General features: G+C 37.9%; 1 protein-coding gene and 1 pseudogene across 9 annotated transcripts in view; both read left to right on the forward strand.

The window, feature by feature from the left end:
- Positions 1 to 24127, forward strand: part of OSBPL1A (oxysterol binding protein like 1A) — a 192341-nt gene that overhangs the window by 142595 nt on the left and 25619 nt on the right. For all 9 annotated transcript variants that reach the window (XM_054694131.1, XM_054694128.1, XM_037508727.2 and 6 more), the window contains one exon: positions 11461 to 11536. In XM_054694131.1, coding sequence (XP_054550106.1) covers positions 11461 to 11536 — 76 coding nt within the window. The remainder of the gene's footprint in view (positions 1 to 11460; positions 11537 to 24127) is intronic.
- Positions 16049 to 16584, forward strand: LOC119243712 (transcription initiation factor IIA subunit 2-like; annotated as a pseudogene).

Genomic DNA, 24127 nt, shown 5'->3' on the forward strand with positions numbered 1-24127 from the left:
TATGATGCTTCAGAATGCCATCCTACATATGCAGCAAGAACTTGGATTTCTGTGTCCATCTGAGTGCAAACCTGGATGGTGGTAGAAGGCATATTACACTATTAGTGATGCAAAAAAGGAGTTGTAAGTGATGTGGCACTCTTTAAGACTTGTCAAAGCTTGCTTCTGTTAAAATGGGGATAGGGGGCCTCCCCAGTGGCAAAGCAGTTGAGCGCTGGGTTGCGAAGCCGCCTGCAGCCTCTGCAGTGCCGGTTCTATCCCCGGCTGCTCCCCGGCCACCGGAGGAGGGTCCCACATGGCGCGCAGACCTCTCCTGCCACCTGCTGCTCCCCTCAGCAGTGTACTTCGGTCCTTCTGCCTGCTCTGCTCCCCGCTCTGGCTCTGGTGAATTCTCTTACCCTCCGCGCTTCTGACTGTACCCAGTGCTTGTATGTATAAATAAATAAATAAATCTTTTAAAAAGTAAATAAATAAAATGGGGATAGGTATATTTTCGGAATTTAATTAATATGTAAGTAAGTTTTAGTCCTATTGTGTTGATGTTAATACATGAAATTTATAAAACATTTCTTTTGTATGATAACTTTGAAGATCTTAAATCTCCACATAGATTACAACTACAACTTTCATTGATGTTACATGACTGACGGATAATATGCATCAACTTTGGAAGGCAAACATTATTTTCCTTATATGAAAACATTATATTCATGATAACACCAGATTGGATCAATTTAAGTTGAATTTCTCTGAGTTGCATGGCCAAGAAACTTGTTTTACTCCCAGATTTAAATGGTAACATGAAAAATCTCATTGATTCCAAATATCTTTAAACCCATTTAACTAAGAAGTGTCAGGATAATAACATTTTAATGCAGAATCTGGAAATGAAATAACATTATGTTGCAGAAGTATCTCAACAGTAAGCAGCCTCTTATCCTCAAAACCAGTTGTACTAGTTGAAATTCATCTAACATTTGTTGAGTGAATTTTTTTAAAATTACCTTGTTCCAAATTTCTTAAAGAAATACTCAGAGAATGGGCCTCCCCGGTGGCGCAGCGGTTGAGCGCTGGGTTGCGAAGCTGCCCGCGGCCTCTGCAGCGCCGGTTCGATCCCCGGCGGCTCCCCGGCCACCGGAGGAGGGTCCCACATGGCGTGCAGACCTCTCCTGCCGCCCGCTGCTCCCCTCAGCAGTGTACTTCGGTCCTTCTGCCTGCTCTGCTCCCCGCTCTGGCTCTGGTGAATTCTCCCACCCTCCCGTGCTTCTGACTGTACCCAGTGCTTGTATAAACAAAAAACAAACAAACAAATAAATAAAAATAAAAGCATGCCTCTATTAAAAAAAAAAAAAAGAAATACTCAGAGAAGGCAAGTGCCCTTTTGCTGACTCTGTGCCAGCAGTTCTATAAAGTGGTGTCTGTGAACCTTGGGGTGGGATGGGGGAGTCCCAGCACCCTTTCAGAGGAACCCATAAGGTTAAAAAAATTTTCACGTGTAACTAGGGTATTTATTTGTCTTCTTCATTATCACTAAGTGTATAGTGGCATTTTCTAGTGATGACATGCAGTGTGTCTGACAGACTGAATACAGAAGGAGGTTATCTTTGCTACAGATTTAGAGATTGCAGAAATGTAAAATGATAGCATTCTTCTTACTAAACTATTTTTGTTTGGGAAAATATGGTTATTTTTTCATAAAATGTTATCTAAGTTAATATATTGATATTATAATTATTCATAAGTAAAATTTTTTCCCAGTTTTTTTTCCCTAATATAGTGATAGATCCCACAGTTAAAGAAAACTAACTCTTGGAGGTTGTAAATAATTTTTAAAGTCAGTTACTCCTAAGACCAAAAAAGTTTGAGAAATATTGTGTACCAACACAGTTTCTTTACGTGTATTTGGTGTAGTAAAATTTACATACAGTGAGATTCACAGACCTTAAAGATAGAATTTGATGAGTTTTGGCAATGTATATGCCTATATAATACCCCAATCAAGATGTGAAACCTTTCTAACTGCTTTCCAGTCAGCTTCACCTTCCATAACAGCCTCTGTATGATTTCTGTCACTGTAGGTTCCTCATCTGTTTTTGAATTGCATTATAAACTGAATCATACAATGGGTACTCTTCTTGAGTCTGTCCTAATGTTTTGAGATTCAGCCTTACTGTATGTTTTGGGGCTCATCATTTGCTGTTGCTGAGTGATGTGCTGCTGCTGGGAGACGGGCAGAGTTCGTCCACACCCCTGTCATGGACAGCTGGATTCATTCCACTTTGGAATCATTGTGTCTTAGGAATTTAATTGTTCTATAAAAGCTGCTGTGGGATCTTACACCTTATTGTGGACATGTTTTCCTCCACTTTGTTATGAACAGGAATTTTTTATTTTGGTTAAGTCAACTTTATAATCCTTACTTGACACTAGGACTTTTTTGTATTCTAAGAAATTTTTGCTTATTCCCAACTTTTAACCACTACTCTGGGCTCTCTAGTATTACTGATGATGTTATCTCATAAATGCACTGTGGGAAAATTTACTGAAGCTAGAACCCTAATTAATAGAAAAGTAACTGGCAGAACATTTAGCTCAGCAGCATTTCTATGCACTTGCTGTGTTCCTGAGTATGATAAGAATGTAAGTTAACCCCCAATAGCAACCTTGCATATTTTCTAGATAAGAGTGGAGGGTGAATAATCGTGTTTGCTAGAAAATCTTACCTTTCAAATGGAAAGAATTAGTTGCACTCATGTGATTCTTTGTGTCCTAACCAGGAGGAAGAAAGGATAAAGAGGATTGGTAAATTTCCAACAATGGAAATTGATATTTTCACATGATTTGTAAGGGAGACTATGTTTAGCCAATGATAAGATTATTATACTGTATATCACCTCCTTGCCAACCTAATTTAAATAACATATTTGTGAACTATATTCCTATAACCATTGTTTTAATACCTGGTCATTAGTATTAAGACTGTAATTGCGTAGTTTATTCCCATTGGCTTCCTAACTTGGAAGACTATATTTCAGGTGGGTGTTTGATAAACATCTGTAGTGCAAAGTTGTCAAAGATGAGTAAATTAAATACAGGCTGTGATTATTAGGATTCTATTTAAATTGTGGGACTTGGAGAAAGAATTCTGAGATTTTAGAAGAGGTAAGTATCTAGAAATTGCAAATATATATGTAAGTACCAAATACATAACATATATAGACATACACACAGAAATTATCAATATTATAAGATATGTTGAAGTCTGCTTCTCTGTGAAATTATTTTTTATGTTTTTAGTTCATTACTTCTTTATTGGTTGAAGAAGTAGGTTATTTCCTTGCTTTTCCAAATATCCAAATGAACATTCTGCCATTTAAAAACGATTCCTTCAGAATATTTAATAACATGAGCAATTGTTAAGTGAAAGTATGTGTTAAGGACTTTGGTTTTTTAAAAATTTTTTCTTGTGTGACTTAGAGGCAGAAAATTAGATTATTTGTATTCTTCATTGCTTACTTCACACTTACCCACTGTTTTTCTTTTCTTTGGCACAAATTTAACCTAAAAGACATTAGTGAAAATCATTTACTTTAAAACATTAAGCATCTGTTGCATGCAGAATACTCAGCACTGTGAGGGGCGCATAAGAAAAGACATCACCTCTAACCTTAGGGGCAATTACAACCTAGTGAATGAAGAAGGATGGATGAACATAGGAAAATCAATTGTGAGATTTAAGTAGAACATGGAACACTAGCCATCCACAGTGTTTTAAATTCAAATACTGAAGTTACTTTTAAAATTCTCACTGCTGACAGCTTGCTTGAATTTAAGATTGCTCTCCAAGTAGGTGCTGAAGAGAAGCCTGAATGGAGGAGCCTTTTGGAATGCTGGAAGCCTTCTCTCAAGGATATATTTGGTGAAAGTTTCCTCAAGTCTAAAGACAGGAGTCAGTTTTAGTGCCATTTAAAAATTTTGATGGAATTCTTAAAGCACAATAAATTAAAATGGGGTTTTATTAATTTCTTTCATCATATATTAAAAATGTCATTCAGATAGAAGCATTCTAGTACTTTCACCCAGATTGGTATGACATTAAAACAAAGAGTACTGGGCCTCCCCCTTGGCGCAGCGGGTTGAGCACTATGCTGTGAAGCTGTCCGCAGCCTCTGCAGCTCCAGTTCAATTCCTGGCCGGCCAGGAAGATTCCCACATGGTGCGACAGACCTCTCCTTTTTCAACCGCTGTTCCCTTCAGCAGCGTCTTCTGTCCGTCTGCCTGTTCTGCTCCCTGCTCTGTCTCTGGTGAATTCTGTCACCCTCCTGTGCCAATGTCCTGTACCCCAGTTCTTGTATAAATAAAAACAAATCTTTAAATAAATAAAGACTACCAAGAGCTTTTAAGTCACAAAAAAGAAAGGGACTTTACAAGTGTAGAGCCTTGCCCAGATTGTTTGATTGCTCCTTAACGAAAAAAGTCCTTTGTTGCCGATCCCCCCACCCTCTAACTAGAAGTTCTAGAGCCCAGGGTATGGAATTTGAAAAATTTGCTCAGCTCATTCTGGTATTTGATGGCAGATGAGACCCTTGACCTAACTAAACCTTCCCTCAACCCTGTGTAAAGCCTTCCTAGCCAGGCAGTAGCACAAGGGTGGAAACAATTGCTCAAGCTTCTCTTGATAGAAGAAATCTTAACTCTTAACCTAGTTCTCCCTGCAAACATTTATATAGTTACGCATATTGTTCAATAAACAGTCATTACTCCTAGATCATTTTTGGAAAGTTAGTAAGTAAAAAGTAAGTTATCCACTCAGAATACAGTAATTTTAAATCTTTAACATCTCAAACAGAAAAATGAGATGATTTCCCCCTGAAATGATAGCTCAATGTCCTCTTATTTTGAGACTTTCTACCCTCCAGGCACTAAAGTGAATGTTCTAGGTCAGTGATAAAGTCCCATAGTATAAGAAAAAAATATATTTAAATAATGCAATATACATATGAGTGGTGTATGTACTACTGAAACAAAATTTTCATTTACAATACCTATCCTTACTAGATGTATTCTATTTTGTTTTTTTAATACTATTATGTGAACCACTAATTGAGTTTACAAACCATCAATGAAGTTTTAAAAATACTGTATACCCATTATCTCTTGGGAACTTCTCCATGACCTGTGGAAGTAGTATTTCCATTTTCTAAGTAGAAACACTGGGCTTCAGAACAGTTAGTTACTTGTTCAAGTATACCCTCAGTAAGTATCAGCCAAGACTCTGAAACCTGGGAACTAATAGTCTGGTGTTGAAGAATCTCAGTTCTAACTACTCACTAAACTTGTAAAGTGAATACCAACTAAATGTTAGCTATTAGTATGCGAACACTTCATATTGGCAGAACTCATTTAAAGTGAGTGATACAATGAATAGCATTTATGAAAGTGTTGCCTTCTAAAAAATAACTTTTGAACTAAAACTTAAAAACCTCTCTGAAGCATACAAACCAATGATCACGTGTCTTTTAAAATGAGATAGGAGGTGGGATAAAGCTAAATTAAAATGTAGACTATTAAGATTCCTGGAATTGTGGGTAAGAGAAGTATTGGAGAGCTGAAAAAGGGCGCTGGGTGAGTTAGCAGGCCCCACCCTTAAATACCTAGGAGCCAGAGGGCATTTTAGCCGATAGATAGCAAGCATGGCCCAGTGAACAAGCCAGGGCACCTGCCTCAGACGCCCCTAGCTATTTTTGTGTAGAGATAGGAATTTTTGATAGACATATGTTTGTCATTTAAAGAATTAGAGTATGAAAAAAATTCTGGGGTGGGAGAAGTCTTCCCCACATAAAACCCCCAAAGCTACAAAAATAATCGATAAAAGACATATTTGACTACAAAAGTTTTTTTAACCTGCAGATGATCCTGTTTGCAATCAAGATGTCAAAAAATTAACAACTGGCTTACTTAAAGAATTCGTAGAAATTTACAGAAAAAAAAATCCGTGTTATCAACGATGTAATAGGCAATCTACAGATGTATATGCAAATAGTTATTAAACATGAAAAGATGTTCAGATTCACTGGTATTCAAGGAAAAACAAAGCAATACAATAACTTACTAGTAATCCAACTGACAACACTTGAATAATTACGCTTTTCGAGATGTATTGCTGCTGGTGGGGATGTAGGAAAATATACTCTCATAGATTGTTAGTGAAATATGAAATTTTTTTTAAAGATTTATTTATTTATACAAGAACTGGGGTACAGGTCAGAGGCACGGGAGGGTGAGAATTCACCAGAGAGAGTGGGGAGCAGAACAGGCAGACGGACCGAAGACACTGCTGAGGGGCGCAGCGGGCGAGGCCGGAGAAGTCTGCCACACCATGTGGGTTTCTCCCTAGCGGCCAGGAATTGAACCAGCGCTGCAGAGGCTGCAGACGGCTTCACAGCGCAGTGCTCAACCTGAAATACGAAATTTTTTAAACCTTTTCAGAGAGTATTTGATATCTGGGAAATATAGGATAGAGATATTTTTGACCCAGAAATTTCACTCCCAGTAATTTATCTTATAGAAATCAAAGCATCAGATTGAAACATTGTATTAAAATGTTTTTGCTACATTGTCATTAATAAAAGAGGAAAACTGAATGCCTTTCATGGACTATGGCAAAATATACAGTAGTCTTGTCATGGAGTAGTATTCTTTCATTGAAAGAATTAGTCTGCCATAAACTTGAACAAGTTTATGTGAAGGATTTTATGGGAAAAGCAAACCATAGAAAAGCTTGTGTAACTGGTTTCTCTTTTGGATTTCTCTGTTGGAATCATAAAGTCAGGAAGCCCCCTTGTGTACATATGCATGCCCTGTGTGGGATTATTTGAGAAAATGTAAAAATGCATAAAAGATACCTATCCAGTTCTTAATTTGGGTTACAGTGTAGTACAGTGGTGACAGAGATGAAGTGGGGTGTGGGCAGAATGCATGAGATGCTACTAAGTTACATGTATGTGCACATAACGGGTGTGTAAAAGTATTTGGAAGATAGATATAGTTGTATCAATCAATTTGAAAGGGGCCTTACTATTTAGTGGAAACAATAAAATGACCTGTATGGTAATATTTCAAGTAAAATTCACACACCCATATAGTTTATACAAGGAAAAAAGGCATGAAAGGAAGCTCTTCAGATTGTTGTATCGGAGCGGGAAGAGATAACCAGCTTGCTTTTTTTCTGTGTATTGTTTCATAGTAATGTATTTTGTAAGTTGAAAAATGAGCTACATACCCCCCATATTTAATTGCATTTGGTAAATGTGTAAGAAGATGGTTTTTATTGTATGTGTTGTCTTGGTTTTGATATGGCATTTACATTTTAAAAAAATTAAAAATGAGATTCCAAAACTGTTTTTTGGGTTTGTTTTTTTTTAAGATTTATTTATTTATACAAGCACTGGGTACAGTCAGAAGCACGGGAGGGTGAGAGAATTCACCAGAGCCAGAGTGGAGAGCAGAACAGGCAGACTGACGATACACTGCTGAGGGGAGCAGCTGGGACCCTCGCCCAGCGGCCTGGGACCAAACCAGCACTGCAGAGTCTGCGGGCAGCTTCACAACCCAGCGCTCAACCGCTGCACCACTGGGGAGGCCCATCCAAAGCCATTTTAAGAAACTTACCTTTTTTTGGACCTCCCCGGTGGCGCAGCGGTTGAGCACTGGACTGGGAAGCTGCCCACAGCCTCTGCAGTGCCGGTTCGATCCCTTGCCACCGGAGGAGGGGCCCACATGGCGCACAGATCTCTCCTGCCACCTGCTTCTCCCCTCAGCAGTGTATTTCATTAGTCTGCCTGTTCTGCTCCCTGCTCTGGCTCTGGTGAATCCTCTCACACTCCCGCGCTTCTGACTGTACCCAGTGCTTGTATAAATAAATAAATAAATCTTTAAAAAAAAAGAGAGAGAGAGAAACTTACCTTTTTTTCTTGAGTAACTATTAATAGAATAGCCAAGTGCTTTCATCTTATCCATAGGGAAACCACTGAAAGTTGTTTAATTAATGTTTCACATATAGATCATGATGATACCATGTTTAGCCTTACCAGGTTGGTAGATTTGGTTTGGCAAATTATATGGTTAACAGAATCAGAAGACCAGTGTTAACTCGGAGAAAGTTATTTGTAATGTAGGTGGGTTAAATAAAGTACAATATACAAAGAAGTCTTACCAGTTGAGAGTCTAATTCAGCGAGCAGGTATCTCTAATGGCTATGAATATTTTTAACCAAATATAATACTTAATAAAAATAACAAAGAATTTTAAAAATCTTTAAGCTGATAATCAGGTAAGAAACTGTATCTTCATTTTTGAAAGACTCCGGTTGTTCCTGGCATTGCTTTTTTTAGTTTAGCTTATAATATAGCCTTGTGGCCTGGACCTGGGGGTTGGCCCCACATAGGCTGTGGCAAGAAAGTACACTCTGGCCCTTTGTGCCATCCCACAGTTGTTTCACATCCTCCATGCAAGAGCCTCCTGCATAACATTTCAGTAGCAAATACACATAGCTATATACAGACCCAGAAGGGCACATGTGGCCTCAGGAAAATTAAGAAGCAAACTTGAAAAGCATGATACACCAGCTACCTAATTCTAGCTAAGCTTAATTTTGCCTGCTTTTTTCCCCCAGAGCATTTCCATGAGCAACAAGTGTTCTGTGCTTATCCTAGTAATCCAGGGAGCCAGGAGCAGGAAGGCAGTGGGTCCAGTGCCTTCAGGTGGATTGAGAGAATCTGTGAATTTGAGAATCTCAAAGTCACATGAATTTGAGAGGCTCTGCAAGCTGAGCCTTACATATAGTTTCTGCATCCAAAAATATTCTTTGAAGATTTGGGGGATAGTGAGCTCCTGACCCTGTGCACCTTTTTTCAGAATAGGGGGTCTTCTATAGCACAGCATTTATGAATCACCTCACAAATCCACATGGCTCAGTTGGGATGTGTGCACAACTCAGTGTATGGAGCATTGGTGGCTACAGGCTGAGCCATTTGTATCAGGCCGATAAAACAACTGTAGTGACTCTTCATTTAAAACCAGTGATTGTGTTGTGGGTAGATAGTTATAATGTCATCTGTATGGTTGAAATAGAACCAGGGCATATCACCCTCAGTTCCTGGCACAGGGTGTTTTCTCTCTGTGTGAAGAGAAAAAGGAAGCATAGAATTCAGGATAATGACTCTCAGATAAACTCCAAGAGAAGAGAATAATTGATCTGTGCTTTCAGCCTGAAAATTCTGATTGTTGTTCTCCTCTGTTTCTGCCTGGAGGAACACCTCCTTCATCCAATATCGTTAGGGAATTCTTTGTTTCCCCTTGGTGAGGGAATAAAATTTTAAAATATAGAAATGTGTCCTTTTCGGTATAAATTTGTTAAAATTTTAATCTGCAATCTAATTTTTAATTATCAAACTTTATTGTTTCAATAGTTTCTGTAACACTGCAGAAGATTGAGCGTTTTCTCTGATTAGATTATGAGCTGCTGCTTCTGATCTGTTGGTGCATGCAGCATGGTCTGAAGGAAGTTTGTGTCATGCTCTGTGTCGTACACAAGAAGATAGCTGGGCTCTTGTTGTAGCCCTTTACCATCACCTTTGCTTTCTGGGTGTGTTCTAACCTGGCTTCTTCATAAATGACTAATTACTGCATTTCAAAAAACACTACAAAGAGATATATGCATCAAAATAAGTATAGAATATTTCTGGGAGGGATTGACTGGCAGTCCTATGATGGTTTCTAAACTGAGAGTTATAAAAAAGTTTGGGTGTCCCTTGCTTTCCTGTCTTGTCTCCAACATATTTCTTGCTTTTCTTGCCTTTCTGCTATTCTTGCCTTTACATTTAATGTAAGAATTTGTTGTGGGGTAGAGAGGTGGATCCTGATCCTCTCTTAGTCTTTACAGAGTTCATTTTGAATTTATAACTTCCTAGGTATTTCTGACTGATTTTTTTCATAGAAAAGAGAAAATTTAATATACTTCTCTAAAGCTGTATTAAATGTACAATGGTAGATAATGGCAGGGATTATATCCCTGGAATCCATTGTGCATGTCACAGAAATTGATGATCTTGGATTGTGGAGAATGTGATTTAAATACCATCTGTGGCCACTTATCCAGCAGATTGGTTCAATGACAAATCTGCCAAATGAGCAGTGTGTGTTCCTGAAAGGGAAAGAAATATGAATTTTATCATGGAGGATTTTAAAATTACTTAAAAACTGAAACTTGTGTAAATGTCTCTAATTCAAAGAGGTTTATAGAATAGATTCTTTAGAAGATAATTTTTTGCTTAGTATTTGCTTTAAAATTTTAGTGACATGGGTATATTTTGGGAAACACCATTCTTTGTCACAGCCTGAGATAACAAAATAATGCATTATTGCAATTGTGTTTTAGAGAGTTGTTCTGGGCAATTCTTACCCCTCCTCCTGATGTTCTCTTGTGGTCTCTGGAAGTGGACTTGGCTCCTACCAACCAGGAGTGTGGTCTCAGGATGCTTGAGACCTGAAATGCTGCTTGTCTAACTTCTTGACCCTCTTGCCACTGACAGCCACTATCCTTCTTGCTGTTTCTAACTCTCTGCAGAGGCTTTGATAATGCTCCTCTTGTAGAGATTAATCTGTAAGGGATTTTCCAATATATCCAGAGTTACCAAATATGTTCATGTCAGTCCTTAGAAAAGTACTGATATATGATGCAGGGCCTAAGTTTTACTTTGGCTCTTATAGTTAGTTTGCATTTTCCCTTTTAATTTCTTACAAATCTTTAGGTTCTGGGCCTCCCTGGTGGCGCATGGGGTTAAGATGCAGTCTGTGAAGCTATCTGCAGCCACTACAGCCATGAGCTACCCACATGGCACAGCAGACCTCTCCTGACTTGCCCACTGCTCCCCTCAACAGTGTATTTCAGTCAATCTGCCTGTTCTGTTCCCTGCTTTGTCCCTGTTGAATCCTCTCACCCCCCACACCTCTGGCCTATACCCCAGTTCTTATATGCAAAAATAAATCTTTAAAAAAAAAATCTTTAGGTTCTGTCAGTGGCATTTCAGTCGCATTATTTAGCCCTAGAGTAAAATAACTTGTTAAGTATCAGCATACGGAAGGTGTGTCTTATACTAAGTAACAGGGTCCCTCCGAGGTGGTCCAAACAATTGGGCATCAACAAAGTTGAACTTGAAGAATTCAAATCCAAACAAAACCAAAGACTTAGGACCAGTCAATCTGCTATGAAATTTTCCAGGGGCCCAGGATTGCTGTGAACAGAGGTACAACCTCAGGTTGACATTGTTTTCCTCTAAGATGATGGACATTTTAAAGGTGTGTTTATTCTTGTATGCCTGTAGCTCTCACATTAATCACGGTTTTTCCTTCTAAATGTCAGTGGTATTAAAATGAAATATTTTTCTTTTCCTTTTTCAGAACAAGTTTGCCCTCCCCAATGTTTTCCAGAAATGACTTCAGTATCTGGAGCATCCTCAGAAAATGCATTGGAATGGTAAATTAACTATCAGTTTTACAGTATAATATTAAGCACATTTGTGGTTCATTGTATATCTTTTAGAGGGACCCTTAGTATTTGTATAAAAATGATGACTAACTGTTTATTGAAATTTTGAGAATCAGAAAACAGGAAACGTCCAGTATTAGGTTTTCCTGACAGAATTTGAATCACTCTTTTTGCCACTTAATATAATACGGCTTTAATGTTTCTTTTCATTGTTGGGAAATAGGAAGAAAAAATGCCCTTTTCTAGTTGTTAGAGCACATTTGTATTTCCTCATAGAATTACCAAAAAATTCTGTCAAAAACAGACTCCCATTGTGTAGAATATAATTTCACTTATACTTCTTTGCACAGAGCAAGTTTTGTGTTTTGAATTTGAAAATGTGGCATATTGGACATTTGAAATGTGTCTCTGTTTAGTTACCTGTGCAGGCAAATCTGATTTTGGAGGGTAAAATGGTGAATGGCAAATTTTACTATTGTGTCAATTCTTGGATTCCCTTTAAAATAGCAGTCCACATCACCACCCTGTGATATCGGTTGAAGTTTTGAGTAGAGTTCTTGTAATTCTTCTAGTGTGACCTTTGACCAACGGGAATGATGAAAATGTTAAGACTTAGCATTCTTAAGCAATCCTAAGCTGCTTACAAATCTGCCCAAACATTACCTTTTTAAGTTTTGCAATTTAGTGTGCAAGCTGGGAATATGCTGGGAATTTTGCATGCACTGAGAAGTATAATCACTTTGTAAAGATTTTTATTCTGATGCCGGAATTCCTTTCCACCAGTGATGTGCCCACTCTGGCATGTTTCTACATCCCTGTCCTCTGAGACTTCCTAAATGTAATGTCAAGGAGCTAATCACAGAAACATTAATGTTAAACAAGTATTTCTAATTCTACTGTAACTCAGTTAAACACTGTAACTCAGTTAAACACTGTAACTGAATAATGTGGGATTAATTCCAGTTCTGCTTCTGATCTTTGAGACCCCAGGCAAGTAAGTTGTCCTACCTTCCTGAGTAGTGTTTCTTCTTGTGTATAATTAGGAGAATAATTTGTATCTTAGAGGTGTATTGAACAATAAAATAATTTATGTAAAATGCCTAGGATAGTCCCTGGTTTAACATAATGTTTAATACTATCATCCGCAGTTAATCCTGTTTCAATTCTATTAAAGTTCATCATTACAAACCAAATGTGTATAGACAAATGTATATATTCTTATATAAGATCTTAATTATACATTTTAATCTCTGTAGAATTGGGATTTTTCAGCATAAAAATTATAATATCTATGTATAGTTTACAGAGTCAGTCTATCTTCAGCCCTTAGAAAACATTATGATCCAGTATGCAAATACATATGTGTGTGTTTAAAATTAAAACCAGTTTCACAGAGAAATACTCACCATTCATTATAGCAAATGATATTTTCCATTATATTAATGCTGATCCTAAGTGGGTTTCTAGTCTGCAGAAATAGTTTCTACGTAATAGTTACCAATTCTGTCTGAAACAATTTGGTCAACAGAGTTTGTATGAAAATCTCAGATGTGGTTTAGTCCTTTTGGCCACCCTGGAAAACACAATGTTGCTCTTGCTTGAGTCTGTCCCCTACCATCTCCTGTCTCACTGGGTGTCAGACTTAGTGGAGGTGACATAAGTTTATTCAGGCATAGATCAACAATCTGTCCTGTTTATAGCTAAAGCAAGCATTCTGTGTAAAGGGAGAAAAACATTTTTTTAAGAGATGGAAAATAGTGGTATGTTAGGTCATACCTGTCATACTTTGAAAGATACTCTGTTTCTCTAGAAGACTGGTCTTACTTTTATTCTTAGGTGCTCATGTGTTTATTTACACAAATAAACACATAAGTCGAATCATAAAGCAGAACTGGATTGAAAATGTTTTGGAACTTCTATCTATAGAACTCACTTATGAATAAAATCACAGAGAAATGCTGCAGGGGAAATAATGTTTTTGGAAAGTGTCCTGCTGAGGTTTTATAAGAGACTGATATTCTAGAAGATATTTATCAATGTGTATTAATGTAATGTTCTTTAGGTACTCTCATAGGATCCCACAGGCATTCATTCAAAAAGTGTAAGCAGAGAGATTAAAAGTGGGGTGTATCTTGAGTGAGAAATAAAATATCACTAGAATAAATTTTTGGTGTTGACTCCTCCAGTATTTGCCTCATTCTACCTTCCAAAGAAAAAATCGGTCAAAACTTAGAAAATTTTAGTGACCACACTTTTTATTACACTTCACTTAGAAGTGAAGGCATTTTTCAAATCCCTAATATTTTCTTTTTTATATAGATTGATTTATTTATGCATACAAGAACTGGGATACAAGCCAGAGGTGCAGGGGGTGAGAAGATTCACCAGAAACAGAGTGGGGAACAGAACAGGCAGACTAATTGTAATACACTGCTGAGGGGAACAGCGAACAAGACAGGAGAGGTCTGCTGTGCCATGTGGGTAGCTCCCTGGCTGGCCGGGGATTGAACTCATGCTGCAGAGGCTGCCGATAGGTTCACAGTGCAGTGCTTAGCCCCTTGCGCCACCATGGAGGCCCTAATCCCTAGTATTTTCATGGTTCTGTTACAATGAACAATCCAGACACTTCATCTCAGGTCCGTATTGAGTAGGCAGATCTTAGTTACAAAAGCCTAAAAGCAATGATTGTATCCTTCAGCTACTCTTCCTTTTGCTTCACATTCCCAGTTTCTTAATAATTTCATAGTAGTAAATCTTGAAAGTAGTGGAGGGAATTTGATATTTAACAGTAGCTTTTCACTATGTCTCTGTTGACTTGAGGAGCGTGCCAGATCAGCATGAAGAGTGTGAACTTCCTGCAGGTGACAGCCTCACAATTCTGTATGGAACTGGGGTTTCATCCATACTTTTTCTAAAATTAGTGCCCCTTATTTATGATATGATGATCTAGTTTTACAGTGAAGTGCCATTGTACAAAATACATAGCATTTAGGAACTCGTGATAGATGCTTATCTGCCTTGTGTGGCCTGAGTACACTTGTTTTTATTAAGGAAAACCAGAGTATCTTCTCCCTTTCTCATGCTGGACTCAGGTGCCCTGCAGCACCTGCTCCAGCGATGCTCTCTCCGCCCCATCCTCCACTTCCACAAACATACACGTTTTTCTTTGCTTTTCTCTAAAAAGAGTATAAAGACTTATATTTCTAAAACTAATGGCACCTTTCCTTTTTCCTCCCAATCTGTTTTGCATGGGATTATGTTAACCAAAATCTTGGTTTATACCACTTGAAATGAATACTTTACATAACTGGAATTCAATCCTAAATCTCTTTGTGACTGAAATGTTTACCAGACAAATTCCCAGCTCAGAATTTAACACTGATATTGGTTAATAGTTTGAAACCTTTGTTCCTTGTTTCTTTAACCTTTGCCCTTTTGTTGAAGGAATCTAATCCCATAATCCCATTGTCTTGTTTTCCCTGTTTTCTTCTTTCTCTTTACTCCAACCCCTTTGGACTTTTCAGCAGGACTCACCTGGAAATTAGGTCGGGGATGATCGTATTTAGTGATTCAGGAAGCCAGATTGAGGCAGGCTAGGGCCCAGGCACAAAGTTTGAGTAAATTCTCTGTCCAGGGCCAATAAATACTGAACCTCTGTTTGCTATGTATCTTGGGTTTCAAAGAATATTAATGTTTACTTTTTAAAAAAAGATTTATCTATTTATGCATACAGAATTAGGGTACAGGCCAGAAGTGCAGGGGGTGAGAAGATTCACCAGAGACAGAGTGGGGAACAGAACAGGCAGATTGACTGAAATACACTGCTGAGGGGAGCAGCAGGCAAGTCAGGAGAGGTCTGCCGCTCCATGTGGGTAGCTCCCTGGGCAGGGATTGAACTCATGCTGAAGTGGCTGTGGACAGCTTCATAGGTTTCGTCTTAACCCCTTGCGCCACCAGGGGGGGCCCTTAATGTTTGATTATTATAGCAGATGAAAAAGGTTGGAAACATTACACATACTAATCTTTTTTTTAAAAAAAAGTGGGGGTGTTATGTCACTCTCTTAAAGGTATCCAGTGGAACCAAATACCATAGTGACTTGAATACCATCGTTCCATTAAAAAATAAAAAAAAAACAAGAGCAAGATGTTACTTATGATCTGAGACACTTATAGTTTTAGTTGCTCTTTTAACTCCTATTTCTCTTCCATATTTGCTCTAGAATATTATCCTAACTTAATTTTTTTTATCTTTGAAAGTCTTCTGTTTATTACCTTATACTGTGCTATCACAAAATGACACATAAAATAATTATACCCTTTAATCATAGGATTTTAGTGGTAAAGGTTTCTTTGCATCAGTTTATTCTTAAGATATTAGTGTATGTGATCAAACTAAGCATTACAAAATTTATGAAAAAGTTAACATAAAAGCAGTGGCTGAAGAGGTGGTATAGGAAGTAGGCTTCTCCTACTGGGCTTCTGAATACTTCTGTCTGTTCCATGGTGGGAAGTGCCTTCCCCACTGTATATCAGTGCCAGCCTGAATCAGAAAAACAATTTCTTCCTCCTACACCAAGTTCTTTTCAGTTACACTGAAATACCACTTTGAGAAACAGTCTCCAAGAGAGCTTCAATGAGCTCATACAGTCTCAACAGATCACCCCTGCTTATCTCTCAAGTTCTACTTCAGTGTGATACTGCTATAAGGTCAGCACTGGCTCAGAGACTAAGGAGCAGAGTCATCTTCAGGGGCTCTCTAAATACATAGAGATTTCGAGATAATGTGTGGACTTTTGTATCAAATGATGTTGAATTCAAAGAATTTATTAAAGTGGATAAAATGAAAATTGTAGCCTGTGAAGGTAAAAATACTGGCTCCAGCACTATAAAATGAATAGAAAAAATTGACTTTTTTATGCCAACTTCTGTTATTCCTCACTTATTCAGGAGAAGCATAGAAAACGCTTTTTTTTTTGCAAAAATGATTTCACTGTGCTGTACTACCAGAATGCCAGTATAGAAAGAAGCTTATAACTCTGTAACCTCTTATATAATGTTGATTTCATGAAGAAATGGAACTTTGTTTTAGTGACAAATCACACATTATTGTCTGAACATTCTTGAATAAACTCATTTTAAAACACAAAATAATATAAAAGGTAAAATGTTTATTCGTAAAATAGATTTTTTTCAGTTGACATAGACACCTGAGAATTAATTTCACCTATTACTAGAATAAGACAGGGTTTTATTTCTTAATAGATTCAAGGATTAAGAAACCTTGCTCATATTAATAGGCAGATGGGAGTAGGAGTTTTGTGGGGGTTTTTAAATATCTAGCAATATCATTCAGTTCTTTGACCCCTTCCCAACTACATGCCAAAAATCACATAACAATATCAAAAATAATTTTGTATGATCCATAACATGACGACTCAATTAGGACTTCTTTCAGTGTTATTGAAAACAAAAATTTGGAAGCCCTCACTTGTACCACAGGTGTTCCAATCACTGGGAATGTACCAGAAGAACTGTATCAGGACTCTGAACTCTCAGTTCATGTCACTGTTTTCCTCTCACTCATATACACCTTTCAGTATTGATAAAGGGTGGAAAAAACGGAAATAACTTTTTTGAAACCCATGTTTGTAGATTTTTTTTGGATGAAATTCTTTTATCTTACCATGAACATTAAAAATTTTCCTTCAAATTTTCAGAATTAGCTCATTCACTTGCTGTGGAATGCCTGCCACATAGCAGTGGGCAGACACATCCTGAGCACTCCCAAGAGTGAGATGATATTTCTGGTCTCAAAAGCACATTTGCATATGCCACTGTGACAACTATCCTCCTAAATCCTAAATCTAAAATAAAAATCTAGATAAGACTTGGAATTTTGCCAAATCTGGTACATTATAAATACTGACTTGAGAGATTGAGGACATAAGTAGCAAAGTAAAGTAAATTTAGCATCTCTACCACCACACTGTACAATGATCTGAGGTTAGAATATCCCAACATGGGGAGAAATAACTGGAAGACCTGTTTCGCTTTTATTTCAATTGCAGTGACATTGGTTTACAACACTGTGTGTGATGCAGTGGTATACAATTGCACCTCTTCAGGTGTATGTTCCTACACTGGAACCACACCAGGGTACCCGTAGACTGCTGCCATAGTCCACTAAGTCACCTCCGTGCCCTGCTCGCCTCCCTCCCAGTAGTCTCAATTCAATAGTTAGATTTCTGGAGTTTGTTATTGAGTTTGGTTTTGTGACCCTTTGTTTTGTTTCTCTATTTTCCAAATAAAAGTGAAACTGCGAAGTATTTGTCTTTCTCCTTCTGACTTATTTTGCTTAGCATCATTTCCTCCAGTTCCATCAATGTTATTGCAAATGGGAAAAGTTCATCTTCTATAGCTGAGTATTACAGTATAAATGTACTTCCTAATCTGCTCATCTGTTGGGCTCTTAGGTTGTTTCCATAACTTGGCTGTTGTGAATTGGGCTGCAGTGAACATAGTAGTGCATACATCACTTCAAATTGATGTTTTTGCATTCTTCAGGTAGACACCCAGAAATGGAATTTCTCGAATGTGTGGTAGATTTAGTTTTAATATTATGAGAAGTCTCCATACTGTTTTCCATAGGGGCCGAATCAGGTCTGGGATTCCTTTTTCTCTACATCCTTGCCTATACTTGTTTCTGGTCTTTTTGATATGGGCCATCTTCACAGATATGAGGTGGTATCTGGTGGTATCTAATTGTGGTTTTGATTTTTCATTTACTTAATAAGTGATGATGAGCATTTTTCATGTGGCTGTTGGAGATCTGTATGTCTTCTTTAGAAAAGTGTCTATTGTGTATATATACCACATCTTAATTCTGTCATCTATTTTTCGACATTTGGGTTGTTTCCAGGTTTTACCTATTATAAATAGTGTTGCAATAAACATAGAGGTACAAGTGTTCTTTTGAATCAATGTTTTTGTGTCCTTTGGGTAGATCCATAACAGTGAAATTGCTGGGTTATATGGTAGCTCCATTTTTAGCAATCAAAAAAGTTAAACTCATGCCATTTGCAGCAACATGGATGAAGCTAGAAGGAATTATGCTTAGTGAAATAAGTCAGAAGGAAAAAGAAAAATATCAGATGGTCACACTTGTAACAGGAATATAGGGGAACCAAATAAGACATCAGTGTAAAAAAAAAAAAAACTATACAAAGCACAACAAAAGAAAAACAGACAATTTTAAATCAGAGACAGTCTGCAGGGGAGGAGGAGGGAGAAGGATCAGAGGGAGAGAGGGAGGAGCACAGGGGACTGTGGTGATGGTGCAGGGATGCATTGGTGAAGGAAACTCTATGGGGACTACACCTGGGGGGGGATGCAAATATTGTTTAAAAATGAACAATGATAGGGCCTCCCCTGGCGGCGCAGCGGTTGAGCGCTGGCCTGCAAAGCTGCCTGCAGCCTCTGCAGCGCCAGTTCGATCCCTGGCCGCCAGCAAGGGTCCCACATGGCGTGGCAGACCTCTCCTGCCATGCCCGCTGTTCCCCTTAGCAGTGTATTTTGTCGATCTGCCTGTTCTGTTCCCGCCCTGGCTCTGGTGAATCCTCTCACCCTCCTGCGCTTCTCAGTATACCCCGGTTCTTGTATAAATAAATAAATAAAATCTTTTAAAAAAATGATAAAAAATATTTTATATATTTTTTATATATAATGATATAAAAAATAATTTAAAAATGAAAAAATAGAAAAGTGTCTATTTAGGTCTTTGCCTATTTTTTGATTGGATTGTTTGCTTTCTTTTTGTTAAGTTGTACGGGTTGTTTGTTGATCTTGCATATCAGCCCCTTGTCAGTGTATGATGTACAAATATTTTACCCCACTTATTAGGGTGTCTTTGTTTTAGCATTATTTTTAGACATTTGCTGTGTGGAATCTTTTCAGTTTGGTATAGTCCCATTTGTTTATATTCTCCTTTGTTTCTGTTACTGTTGGAGATGCATCCACAAAGACATTATTGAAGTTGTGGAGTGTTTTGCCAATGTTTTCTTTTATGTATTTTATAGTTGCAGGTCTTATATCCAAATCTTTAGCTCAAAGTATTTTTATGGATACTTTGAGATAGTGATCTAATTTCATTCTTTTATATATGGCTGTCCTGTTTTCCCAGCACCATTTGTTGAAAAGGCTTTCCTTTCACCAGTATATACAATTGGCTACTTTGTCATAAATTAACTATCCATAGAAGTGTGGATTTATTTCTGGGCTCTCAATTCTAGTGCATTGACCTATGTGACTAGTTTTATTTCAGTATCATACTGTTTTGATTACCGTAGTTTATAGTGTAGTTTGAACTCTGGGTGTTTGGTACTGCCATAGTGTTTGTTTCTTTTTTTTTTTTTTTTGAAGAATGCTATTGAGGACCTCCCAGGTGGCGCAGCGGTTGAGTGCTGGGTTGCGAGGCTGCCCGCGGCCTCTGCGGCGCCGGTTCGATCCCCGGCTGCTCCCCGGCCACCAGAGGAGGGTCCCACATGGCACGCAGACCTCTCCTGCCGCCCGCTGCTCCCCTCAGCAGTGTGCTTCGGTCCTTCTGCCTGCTCTGGCTCTGGTGAATTCTCTCACCCTCCTGCACTTCTGACTGTACCCAGTGCATGTATAAACAAACAAATAAATAATAAAACATGCCTCTATAAAAAAAAAAAGAATGCTATTGAAACTTCGGTAGGGATTGCACTATGTATATTTCTTTGGCAAGATGTCCATTTTAGCAATGTTAATTCTCTCAGTCCTAGAAGTAGGAATATTCTCCCATTTCTTTGTGTCTTCTTCTGTTTCTTTTAACAATGTCTTAGACTTTTCATTGCACAAGCCATTCAGGTTAAGTTTACCCCCCAGGTACTTAATTCTTTTTGATGTGATTGTAAATAGAATTGTTTTCTTGATTTCTTTCTCTTCTAGCTTGTTTGCATAACACAAGTTTTAGCAAATTGATTTCATAACCTACCACTTCACTAAACTAGCTTATTTTCTCTAATTGTTTTTGAGTGGAATCTTTAAGGTTTTCAATGTATATTGTCATCTGCAATTAGTGAGAGTTTTACTTCTTTCATAATTTGCATTCTTTTTATATTTTTCTTTTGTCAAATTGCTCCAACTGGGATTTTCAGTGCTACATTAAATAGTAGAGGTAATTGGACACCCTTGTCTTGTGCCAGATCTTAGAGAGAAAGTTTTCAGCTTTTCACCTTTGAGTAGGACATGTCATGTATGGCCTTTGTTATGTTGCAGAATGGTCCATTTATCCCATTTTTTTTGAGGGTTTTTATCATAAATGGATGGTGAATATTATCAAATACTTTGTCTGCATCTGTTGCTATGACCATGTGATTTTTATCCTTCATTGATGTGGTTAGTTACATTGATCTGTTTTTGGATATTGAACCATCCTCATGACCCTGGAATAAACACCACTTGGTCATGGTATATGATACTTCTAGTGCATTCTTGAATTTGGTTTGATAAGATTTTGTTGAGGATTTTTACATCCGTATTCATCAATGGACAGCTTAGAAACCCGCTGACTGCAAATGAGCAGACAGACTTGGACTAAGACTTAAGTTGCGTTTTTCTCTCTCTAACCCAGGTCTTAAATATTTGTACATAATGGCATAAGATTCTAGGCTTTACATTTATAAATATTTTCCATTTCTGTAGAACTTGGCCTTGCCTTCAGTTTTTTATACAGTGTTCAAGTGATGAAAAAGTCTTTTTTTTCCCTTCTCAGTTTGTCAGCTGATGAGCAGTTGCAATTAAGAGTTTCTTCAGTTTCATCATTGGTTGCTGCTAATTTGCATGGATAAATTTAAACTTTGCTTTTAGCTAGGTCACAAGGTAGAGTTGCCTGGTATAAATATTTAATTTTTCCAGCTGACTGAAGTCTCAGTGGTAAAAGTATTGTAGCTAATGTTTCTTGCTGATACTTTACCTTCATAATGTGCATTGTTGCTTTTTCTATTATTGGAATATACATAAAACTAATTAGTTGTATACAGTATCTAGAGACTGAAGCATCAAACTCATTATATTAGAAATGAAAATGGAATTTGTGAATTTCCAGGAGGGAATGAAATATAATTTGTGTTCACTGAATTTTTCATTACATATCTAGGGAATTGCAGATTTTAAAAATTAAAATATTTGTAAGATTATTTAAAAATATAGATGAATAGAAGCAATAAAATTTCAAGTATTTTGCTATATTTTAAAGTAGCACATTTTACTCTTTGAGGTCAAAGGTGTGTTATTTACAGCAGTTCTGGGTTACATGCCTATGTTAGGCCTCTCTTTTTAGTGCCTCTGTTATTTGGTCCAGATGTGTGCTTTTTCATTTCCTTGAATGCTTACATTATGAGTGACAAAAGAGGTAAGAAGTTGCTTAAATTATTTCAGAATGCAAAATTATATTTAAAGCCTTTTTATTTGGGAACTTTTCAAGTGATTGCAAAATAATCTAGTCGATGGCAAAACTGTATCCTATCCTATGTGTCTTAGTCTCCAGAATTTATACCATACTCTTTCATTGACTTAACATATGTAAAGTGTAGCAGCAGCCTTCTGCTTAAGTTGTATATTTTGTCAGATATATGTGAGGAAATGATAACATATACAGTGTTGCTTTAGAGTTGAAAGATTAAGTCTTTAGACTGTGATTCCTATCCGATCCACCTTTTTAAGGGCCAAGATGCTGTGCCATCCCTAGCACATCTCTTATTTCTTTAGTGAGCATTTTATAGTTCAGAGAGTAGTTGTTGCTTTTTTCTTTGGGTGGTGGAGTGAGAGGGGGGAGGTCAGAATTAAACATACAGTGAAAGTGCTTCACTCCTTTAATGAACAGATCTTTACATTCCTTTAAAATAAATTTCATCCTTTCATAACTCACAAACTGAACTATACAAAACAGGAAAAGAGTTGAGCCAGAAATGGTGTAATTTATGTCATATCCGAGCCAAGTGATAGAGCCACTGCAGAGAACCCTGCCCCTTGACGACTGGACAGGACATCCACCAGCCAACATGGAGACCCCTCCAGTGAGGATTATAGCTACCATCCTGTATGGGGCTCCAGGAAGAGCAGACGTCCTTTCCCTCACTCCCTTGCCTTTTAAATTCAGAACTCCCGAGCCATGCTGCTCTCTGGCACTATTCTAAGTGTTTGATATGAATTCAATTAATATAATCTGCACAAGACCTATAAGGTACACAATGAAGTCCCCACTTTGGGGAGAGGTAAGGGGCTTACTCATGTATGAGGTAGTGAGGGGTGTTTGATCTCAGCCCATTTTTTAAAATATTTTGCGAAAGACATGTGACATAAAATTGGCCATCTTAATCCTCTTGGAGTATGTATTTAATGGCCTTAGGATACTCACATTGCTGTGCTGCCATCACCACCATCCACCCACAGAGCTTGTCATCTGACAAAACTGACACTGTAGCCCTTAAACAATAATTCCTCTTGCCTCTCTCTCCTTAGCCCTTGGCAACCACCATTCTGCCTTCTGTCCAGGACTCACTCTTTTAACCACAGTGCTTTATTTTCCCTGGAATTGAGGACTGGAAGAGCCTGTGTATTTTGTTGCTCCTTTTTTCCATCAAGCCACTTACACTTTTGCTTTACTTTTATACTTTTTGTGACTAGCATAATGTACTGTGTAAGTTGTAAGGTGGTCCAGTTTCCATGGTGCAAATTGTTAGCTTCCCTATCCTTTTCTTTTGTCAGGCTGAAGGTATTAGGTTTTAAAATAATGTCTGGAGCCTCCCCTGGTGGCGCAGGCAGTTGAGCGCAGCTCTGTGGAGCTGTCCGCAGCCTCTGCAGTGCGGATTCAATCCCGGCCATCTGGCAAGATACCCATATGGTGCAGCAGACCTCTCCTGTCTCGCCTGCTGCTCCCCTCAGCAGTGTATTTCAGTCAGTCTGCCTGTTCTGTTCCCCACTCTGTCTCTGGTGAATCCTCTCACCCTCCCTCACATCTGGCCTGTACCCTGGTTCTTGTATGCATGTATAAAATCTTAAAAAAATAATAAAATAATGTCTGAAATGTCTGTGGTTCTTGATTGAAAGAACAATACATGTTTGTTTTAAGAAGTTTAGAAAATACAGAAAAACATGAAGATAATTTAAGATACTTATGCAACTAACTCCTAGAGACAACAGCTGTTCATTTTTGCTGCTGCAGTAGCTAATATTTGCTTCTATAGCTATAAAACACTTATTTTACAAAATTAGAATACTTCTGAACATGTTGCTTTATAGCCTGCTTTTTATTCAACATTTTGCCAGTAGAACTACTGTGTACTGTGAAGCGGTGTTTTCACTTCTAGGAGCTTGTAGTGAAGGAGACAGGAATAAATGCCCAAATGGAATAATCCCCCCAGTACAGTGGGAATGCATGGGAGCACATGAGACTGGGGCGCCTGCAGTGTGCTCCTCTCTCCCTGAGGGGATGAGGGCTCAAGCAGCATGTAAGATACCTTGCCTGCCTGTAGCAGCTGTGTTACTGGATAGTTATCA

Source organism: Talpa occidentalis, unplaced genomic scaffold (genome assembly GCF_014898055.3).
Source record: "Talpa occidentalis isolate TD23 unplaced genomic scaffold, MPIMG_talOcc4v2.1 talOcc4.13, whole genome shotgun sequence".
NCBI lineage: Eukaryota > Metazoa > Chordata > Mammalia > Eulipotyphla > Talpidae > Talpa > Talpa occidentalis.